Below are 10336 nucleotides of genomic sequence, written 5' to 3' on the forward strand. Positions count from 1 at the left end.
TAACTATAAAAAAAGGAAACAGGAGAGATCCAAGAAAGACAAACTGAGGTTTTATTGTATAAACAAAGCTAATGAACAATCCAAAATTTAGTTACTCTAACTGAAAAGAAATGTGAGGTAATCCACAAATACATGTAAACAATATTTACATAATATTAGTATTTATAGAAACAGATACATTACAAAGTTATAAAGATGATTTTATAATTAATCTAATAGATTTGACTTCATATGAATTTTGAAAAAAGGCATGAAAATAATGTGGTACCTTTATTACCAACTGATTTATACACATCAATTCTTTTTACAAAGCTAATATGGGTTTCTGAACATTCCCATGGAGAAACTCTTGTTTTGAAATGTGATCTACATTGGTGTATTGGTACACCAGATAAGGCAAAGGTCTATTTTAATTCCAAGGGTATTAAATTTTATTTATTTATTTATTTATTTAGGTTAAATGGTCTCTAAATACGTAGCATTTTTCCTCATATAATATTTTTGATATTTAAAAAAACCCCAAGGATATTAGTTTTGGATGACCATTGCTGAGTTCAAAGTAGTTGAAAGAAAATAATTTCAAATGTACAAAAACATAACTCTTATGACTTTCTTATATGTGAGGATCAAATGGCAAATGAACTTCAAGTCTAAAATCTGATTGATTGTATTAATAATTCATTAACTTTTAGTCATTTAAGAGATTTTGCTTTTAAAATCTTGAACTTAATTCAATTTAAGATTACTAATACAGTTTACACCGTAACAGAAAATATAACACTAGTTCAGAGAGACTGTTCATGTCAACAAGTCAAGGGGTTCTTTCAGGAGTCTTTCCCTGCAGATTATTCAAATGACTGACCAAAACCCTTAAAGGTTATGGTTGATCATGACTGTGAGTAACTAAGTGATTCCTAAATACTTAAGACCTGTTAGGAATTACTGTAATCTACCATGTCATTTACATGCATGACTACTAAAAAGGGATGTTTAATACAAGTATCATTGGTCCAGTATACTTTATCTACTTTTACTCTTGCACTAAAATGTCCAGGGAAGATTATGACAAGTTCAATCAGGTGGAATATATTTATTTAAGGAATGGCATGAATCACCTGTTCAAAATACATATGAAAGAAAACCACTTAAATATGCTAAAATTATTCTACGTAATACTTCTATTCTCTTTATGCATGGTTAACATGACAAAGAATAGGCATCATTCAACATTTCAGATTTTTAAACTATAATTTATTACATAACATCATGAAGTGTTAAGCTGGATTTTGAACATTCTCAGGCTACCCGTTTATATTGATTTTTGTTATAATGGGAGCCCTATTTCAAAATGTAGAGTTTTAAGTAAAAAAAAAAAAACGTAGTTTTATTTGCAATTATGTGAAGAATGTATGTGTTTCTTAAGGAGAATAAAATACTTTAAAAGTGTTATATATTAAAATTACAAATACTTAGAAATAAAATTTTATTACCACAGAATGTAAGTATTAAGAAGCAATTGCCCCTATAATGACTAACTATAATTCCTTTGTAAGTAAAGGTGACAGCACCTAGGGAACATGAAAGGGCTCTGAAAAGTTCAAATTAATTTGCATCCTTCTATCAATCTCAGGAGAAATCTTTGCCAACAGGAAAAAAGAAAAAAAGTCCACAATAAGTATTCCCTTAAATTTTTAAAACAGAAGTAAAACCTGAAGCCCCTATAGTAAATACGGAAGTCCTAAATGCAATGGTATTTGTCCCCAGCTACTAAGGGGCAGACAAAAAGGCACAGGGACTTTTTTTGTCAAATAAAAAAAGTTAACTGTTTATAGTAGAGCTTTAGGTTCAATTAGTTTATTACTGAACAACATGCGCTACCTAAAAAATGACACGATGATCGGTGACTAGGACACATCTTCAGATATTTAGAAGATGGGAAAAACACAGCTGCACCCAGGTCAAACCATTTATAATGAATCTTTTATAAATTGTGTGACTGCTGCATAATTTTCATTGCTTGATTATCTGAAATACTTAAATTTATAAGAGAATTAATGTCATAAAGCACTTGATATTAAATATCTTAACACAAGAAAAAATCTACTCAAAATATGCCATATTGATTTCTCATTTAAAACAAATTAATTTTCACATTAAAATACTGAAAGTCAAAAAGTTGGAAATTCTCTCTGAAGGCAATGACAGCTCAGTATTTCTTAGAAAAGAAGAATATATGAAGGCTCTCCTATGTGTGTCACTAAATAAATAATAAATTCCATACAAATCTAAATTTTATTCTACTCCCATTCATTAATAAGTTTGTATACATACAATGTCTAAATTTCTGAGGAACACTGTGAGGGGAAAAATAACATGTGCATTTATAATTCACAATGTTCACTTTTTCCTCTTTCTTTCACAGAAGCTTTAGAAAATGGCTTTTGGATGATTTGGCAAACTGTATTTATTTTTAAATGAATCTCATTTATTGAGATTGATAATTCCAGGTTTCATTTGCTCTGAAATTGCATTTTCCAATTGCTTCCAATGATAAGTTCTAGAAAAATGTGGTCCAACATGCCAGTGAAATAAAGATTTATTAAAAAAAAAAAAAGAAAAGAAAGAAAACTCAGTTGACCTACTCTGTAAATGTAGTAAGTACATTTTATACTAAATTCTAAACATGGTGAGATTGAAGTAAAAATTGCTAGCAAAATGTTGACATTAAACACTTTAAGAACAAGGTGAGTATTTAAATATATATATAAGCATTCACATAAATTTTCCATCCAAAAAATATTTTAAAGTTTTAATCACTGTCCAAATGTCTTTTCTATCTCTGTTAAACATGGAGTAACAGAAAATAGTCATCAGTGCTCATTCAGAAATTGTTTTTAGTAAGACACCAAGTAACTTGAAACAAAGCATTTTCCTATTTACTTTGTAGTACAATGGGAAGACAGCCTTGAGGTACTGCAAAATAGCTGAGTGCCTTCTGAATCATCACAGCATGATTACACTCACCTTAGTAGTATTTCAGCAGTAAGGGCATATTTATTGTGAAAACTAAATCTCTGAAAATTGACAGATATAAAATCTCAATAGCAACTTTTAACCCATCAAAACATTGAAACAGCAATACCAGTTCCTGAGGGGGGGGGGAAAGCCCCTACAGTTGAAACAAGAGTATTCCTGGTTCTTGAGGAAGTCTGCAAAGTGAACTGAACTACCAAAATATGAGCCTCTGAGATGAATTTGTATATGATAATCTGTATGCCAGGCCTCAAGATAAGGTACCCCCCCAAAAGTTGATTTAAATGTTCCAAAATAGAATGCGGCCTAGTTCTCACTTGATTCTGGAGTTATAGAACACTTTAAAAACAGTATGTAACCAGTTCTATCTTCTTAAACACACCCATGGAAAAGGACATATCATATCTTTTATGGATGGGTTCTTATGGGTTTTGCAGTTCTGCTTATGTAGCCAAAGAGCTCTCAGAAAAAGATTTAGGATTCCCAATACGTATTCAATTAAGAGAGAATGAGGTGTTCTCCACCCCCTCCCCCACACACAAAAAAAGGATTCTAGCTTGGGCTGACTTCTGGAAACTCAATTTTTCATTTAAGTTATTTTTTAAAAATCCACTCCAGGGTTAGGCAGTTAGAAAACTATTACCCATACTATTTTACATCACAATTCCAGGATAAAAACTTTTGGATACCTTTTGCCTCATAACCAAATTCCACTTTGTTATTCCTCCCTTTTGGACTAGAGCATAGCTCTAGAGTTCAATTTAAATCTGTTCCCATTTAGGGTTACCTTCTGTGTGGCATGGCATAGGATGCTTTAGAGTAACATTCTCCTTTAGTGTAAAACCCTCATTTCCATACTGTGAAAACCCAGAAAACACATTTCTAAATTGATGTTCCCAAGTAAGCAGAGAAAAACTGAGGAGCAAAAGGAAACGAAACTGTTAATTATGGTCCATAAGATACACTCTGGCATTAAACTAGCTCAGGTAAGACACTGCAGATTACTACTGAATTCCGGTCACCAGCTTTTTACTAGGCTAGACAGGAAGGCAAAGAAATCCTACTCCTACCCATTTCCCTGATAGCAAGTATTTTACTTTTTAAGTGTGAATTCTAGGCATTCCAAACACCATATAAAAAGAAACATTTAAAAGGTAATTCTTCCAAAAAAGTTACATTTTCTTTCTATTTAAATTGTTAGCTATAAAGATAGTAGGTTGTAACATATTTTAACAAAGCACACAAAGAAATCCAAGCGCAAAATTAAACATAAAAGATGTATTGTCCTTTTTGATTCTTAACACACACAGCCCCCAAATAGCAAACTCCTAGTTACTTTTTTTAAAGTAAGTAGATTAAAAACAAGATTAACAAAATGTCCAAAGCATGTCAAATTATAGCCTTTACTAGTTAAAAATTCTGTTGGTTGTAAAACTCTGTTGGTGGCCATTTTGGGCTAGGATTTTTAATATAAATGAGACTAGAAATGACAGGGAATGGGGGAAGGGACTTTCCTTCTTGAATAGTTCAACAGGGAAAATTTTATCTAGACTGAGTTATCTGAAAGATGAAAAAGAATATTCAAAGTCAGGCTACCAAAATCTGAAAATATAACAGAGATTAAAATACAAGAACAGTGGTATAGTATTGAAGATTTAAAAAACTTTACAAATGTTTCTGGAGGAGTAAATACATAAACTATTTGGGGAAATTACTTAATTGCTAAGTAAAAATAATATTTTTTTCTTTTTCCCATGCAGGGCTCCAAAGTGATTGTCTAAAGTCACTGAATTATATGGCATAAGTTTATAGTCATTAAAATATACCAGAAAAATATACCAGAAAAATGACATAGCTAAATTAGTTGTTCTAACATGCATACATAATATGCATATGTATCTATGTAGATATACATGAAGTATCTTTTTATCAGAGTTTTATTGGCATGTACCCTTTAGAATGATGGTCTTAGTTATTTTTAATGAAGTCCAGTCAAGTTTGGTTAAGAAGCTGTTCTATTTTAGGTCGTATTCAGATACAAGCTGTTAAGAAGACTTTATTTTTATCTCACTTAACTGCTGAAAACAATGAACATTTCCCTTCTTTAATTTTCTTACTTTAGAATGTGTCTTAAGAAATTTTTGATTTGGAACATTTTACAATTCCCCTTATACCAATCAACTTCACCATCTTTCTTGTGTGTATGAGAAATAATTCTCTATTTAATCTACAGACTTTTTATTTTAAAGAAAGAAAGCAATTCCTAAATAGACCTTAAATTGTAGTTGTCAAACTTTAAGCTGTTTAAATGTCCTTCTGGTCTTACTGATAAAAAGCAGATAAAAGCAACTGAAAAGTTCTCAATGTAGGCATTTCCAAACTGGATAAACACTAATCAACTTATTCCCCCAAAAGCACAGTTCATTTTGGGTAAGAAATGGACCCTTTTCGAGTTAAAGAAAATTAATCAATGATTAAATGCGGAAATTTCCAGAGTTTTAAGAAGACTGGTTTAAAGGAATATACAGTGGCAATTCTAACTTAGGTTTCATTGCTTGGTCATTGCGGAGTGATGGCACATTCACATGTGAGGGCTACTATAAGTCAATAGATGGCAGTCCATCGCCTAGTAAAAGGGCTGAAGATGATGAAACTCACCATGCATCTTGCTTTTATTCAAGATTAAATATTGCTTAATTACAAACATTTGGATTTGCATATACCTAATTACTTACTGATTTTATTTTAGATGGACTGATACGTAGACACACGTTGTATCTGTACTAGTTTACCATTTATATTTGCATAGTAAACTAATTCTGAATTACTAAGTATTAATTTAAACTTGACAATTAGAAATCATGATAGTTACCTGCAGTATTATTTTGAAAAATTAATCAGAACTCCAGAGTGAGAAAAACAGACTTTCAAAACGATTCTGTTATACTTATAAACAGAATATATTGTAACTCCCCCAGAGGCAAATTCATTCTGTTTTCACTTGTTTTTTCCCAACTATTCTTTTTAAAATGTTCTTCAAAAGCTGTAATATCAAACAACCCTTCAAATAATTCTGTTATACTAAACATCGATTTCTATCCTTCTATGATAGTTATATAAAAGAATATAGGTGCAAGTAATGAAGAGTGTCTTTAGAGCAATACTTCCCACACTTCAAGTTTTCAAGGCTGGAATTCTCTAACTTAGGGGAAAAGGGAAAAGAAATGAAATTGCCAAATCATTAGGCTATTAATAAAAATACTGATGAAGAAAACTGCTATGTTATAAAAAGTGACTATGATGTTGAAAAATATATGACTGGATTTCAATCAAGTTTAGGCTACAATGATTTCACCCCAGCATGTGAGGACAAAAAATCTGCTACATAAGTATAAACATGATATATCCATATGGGTTATATCTGTAAGATATGTGTCTTAACATACACAGGGGCATGTACATGTGTGTTTTGGTATAACACTAAATATTTTAACAAAACCCAATTTGGGACTGAAGGATAGTTGAGGAACCATAGCTTTCCACTGAGAATTTTTATATAGATTTAACAGTGATAACAGAATATGAAAACATATTCCTCATGAAAACATGTATTATTCCTTGCATCCTGGGCCTGTGATAGACATATTGGTAGTTTGAGTCATGGTTTACTTTTTATTTCTACAAGAGGAGAGCAGTAAGAGGACATGTTTTTGTCAAACTTTGTCCTTTCTATTTTTGCCACTTGAATTCCTATAACCAAAACCTTTTTGATATGTTAACCTTAAGGAACAGCTTTTATAACACTGTTATAACTATGTAACTATAAGAACAATTTTTATTATTGTGTCTTACTCAGTGTAGCACATTTATTATATGAAAAAATGACTACCAGGGCTATGGTGAATTACCGAAATTATTTAAGTTGAATATTAAAAACCAGTTTCGTAACACTGAGCACTAGTCAACTGATTCCATAGTAAATTATGTTTTCTACTTCTATTTAGCCTAAATTCGGAATAAGAGGAACCCAGATAATTGAATAACCTGAATGATATTAAGCAGATGTTTATATACTCTGAGTAAGTTAAGAGGAACTTAAGGATATGACAGTTGAATTGTTCTATATGAAAGATACATTGAGCTTTTTTTAGTTTCATTAAAAATGTGCAAAAAATTTCAGTAAAACCAGAAAAATGATTATGGAAGATATGGATTGTGTGCTTATGGACTGTAGATAATATAACAGTTTAAAGATACTTGATTATTATTATTTTTTCTATGGCTCCTAGCATACTTTTCCCCTTTAATTTAATGAATGTAGTCCAGGAAGACTGAGATACCACGATGTAATCATTAAATGACGTGAGTAATAAAAAAACAATCAAAATCTTTTCAGAACAGGAAGATAGAGAACAGACTGGTGGGCAGGGGAGAAGAGGAAAAGTGTATTATTGCTTTCTCAGTGCAAAAACTCTTCAGATGTTTATTATCTTCCAGTAGAAGATGCTTGTCTATATTTTATGGTCAGCAGTTCAGAGAAGGATAAATAGGCTAGGTCTTGGGAAAATAAAAAAGGTGTTTCTACTCACCGTTAGGTGATACTGCCTCCAGATTTCTGGGCAAGCCTGGAAAATAAAAATATTGATCAGCTGGGAGCATGAAACAAGGTACTTTACAGCCTGTTGGTTTTGGCATAACCCAGCATCCACCGGTGTCGGTCACAGGAAAATAAGAAGCTTAACAGAAAGGGTCTGCATTTCAGCTTCAAAAACCTGGCTAGACAGTTTAATTGAATTTTACACTGGTTTAACACACTCCCTGCCATTGTCAGAAAGCCAGTAACAAAGTTTTCTCTCTCTTTTTTTCTTTTCAGGTTAGAAGTTTTGGGGCACTAAGATGTGATTAAGAGCCATAACTCAGTTAAACTGATAAATGAACAGCAGTGGTCAAAATCAGTAAGACTCACTAAGTACACCTTTTAAAAAGAACATTTTGAACCTTGCTAGTATGATAAAAAAAACAAAAACAAAACCAAACAAAAACCAATTTAATAGCTTTAAAGAAGACTTCACTGTGGTTATATATTTCTGATGTCTGTTGCCATCCTTTACCAAATCACTTGCTGCTAACCTTCAATACTCTGTGAAATAAAGTAAAAAGAGAATTAAAACAAAAAACAGCTTCAAGAATCTGAAGTCCACATCTTTTCCCTTAAAAGTTGCCTTCTGTCTGTACATTTATAGGCAAATAACTTAAAAAAAACTCAGTGATTTTGTAAAATATGGATTTACTGAAGCTAGAATAGGTAACAAACACACACAAGCAACAAACAACAGCAGCAAAAACAAACAAAAAACAGGAGATAATTCCTTGTGGATACAAATAATAATTCTTCTTTTCTTATACTTAAATTAGGACTCTGTTAGGGAAACACTTCTAACCAAGTTCTTATGTTTTATTGATCTGCCATCTTCTGAGGAAAAGAACAGTTGATGACAGAAAGTATTTTTTATAATTATATTATAGCAGTAACTAAAATATATTAAACCAAGCTAAGCAAATGGCAGTTCCTAAAGTAAATGTGAATGTATAGCTTTTGTTTAAAAATGTGTGTATACATACATATGTGTATGTACACACACACACATGCCTAAAACTGGAATGAATTGAATCTTTTTCAAACCTTTATTATCCTTGACATACACTTTGAAACAATTCTTTACCTTATTTGTTATTCCTCTTTATTTTTCAAGGTAGTGACAAAGCTAACAAAGGTAATTCATACAATCTAAAGATATGGGTATGGTAATAACAGAAAATAATTTTTGAGTGGGAAAACCTCTACTGATTATATCATCATAACTGATTAGACAAAAAAAGAGTAGCTAGTTCCAACTATGCTGAAGATTTTATCCCTTATGTATTTGAAGCTTAACTATCCTACGTCTAAAGGTGTGTAAATTAGACTATTTAGTGGTCAGCTTTCCAACTGAAATGTCATATCCATGCAAACTAAAGTGTCTAACTAAAAAAAGCCACTTGTATACAGTGATTTCTGGATGACCAACACTGATCAAAAGGAAACTATTTTTAAGAAGTAAAAAGTAGCTTCAGAAGGCAAAGATTATGTTAGGTACCAAGTAATAGCCACAAACTTGTAGGCTACAAACGTTCTCAATAAAACATATTTTTGTACATATATATTTGTTTTAATAAACATATTTACACACAAAGATCTAATGTAAATATACCTTTAAATATTCATTTCCTGCCTTCTATCATAAGCTTTTTGCTGTGTATATATAATTTGAGTTGGATTACTGTAGAGATAAGCAAGCAGTTATTTATACATTAGTTATGGATAGTTCTTGATTACCACAATGTCCTCAGAATAATACGGTTGAAAAATCGCAATCACTGAGTTGTCATACACTGGCAGGATGCCACTCTACCATGTGACCTTTTCTTGTGTTGCAGCAATTTAGTAATAAAAGAAAGAATTACTTGGTTTTTGAACAATCATCTGATTGCTCTGTACATGAAGATGATGCCTGATATAGAAAATTAATAGGGAGAGACATGAAACTTTTCTTATTAGACAATAGTATTACAATTTAAAAAAATCTTATCTTATCTCATATAAGTACTTTTACACAACATTCCCACTGACAGTTTCACTTTACTAATTTCTATCTAATATATGTCTATGTAAGCTTAAAAGGAAGAAATTGTTTTCACCTCAAAATAGGTGCCAATAGAAAGCACACATCTTTCAGTCTAAGTATATGGCATACAATAGTCAGGATTATTGTTAATAAACTTTTTAAGTATTAATTTTTTTGCTTGTGGCTTCTACTTCTCACCATTCCTTAGTCACTGCACATGTTTTTCTTTTTATCAAACAGAATGTCATAAGTATCCATATTTATGCATCTATTGCATAGAAAATTCAGACAAAATACAGTAATTTCTAAAGCAAGGCGCTTACCACTACAATGGGAACTTATGAAACAATTTACTTTAAAGTGTCTGAAATGAATGATTAGCCTGCTATGGAACTCACCTAAGATGAAAATGTAACAAACTATTAAAATACAACTGCATCTGTTGGTTGTCCTGGTGATCTCACCTTACTGGCACTTAGATGGATAGCAACCCAGAGAACCTCCTCAAATCTCACAAGTGAAAACACACAAAGTGCACTTGTACATCTGTTTTAGCAATGTGCTACATTGTTTGCCAACTTTTGCCCAACTAGTTTTCCCCTCTATTGTATTTTGTGTAACAAACCATACATGAATAA

The 10336-nt window shown here is 31.5% G+C and overlaps 1 protein-coding gene across 5 annotated transcripts in view; it reads right to left on the reverse strand.

Moving 5' to 3' along the window:
- ZCCHC7 (zinc finger CCHC-type containing 7) overlaps positions 1-10336 on the reverse strand; it is a 241938-nt gene that overhangs the window by 21290 nt on the left and 210312 nt on the right. For all 5 annotated transcript variants that reach the window (XM_032308640.1, XM_032308635.1, XM_032308636.1 and 2 more), the window contains one exon: positions 7623-7658. In XM_032308640.1, the coding sequence (XP_032164531.1) occupies positions 7623-7658 (36 nt within the window). The remainder of the gene's footprint in view (positions 1-7622; positions 7659-10336) is intronic.

This window comes from Mustela erminea, chromosome 12 (assembly GCF_009829155.1).
Source record: "Mustela erminea isolate mMusErm1 chromosome 12, mMusErm1.Pri, whole genome shotgun sequence".
NCBI lineage: Eukaryota > Metazoa > Chordata > Mammalia > Carnivora > Mustelidae > Mustela > Mustela erminea.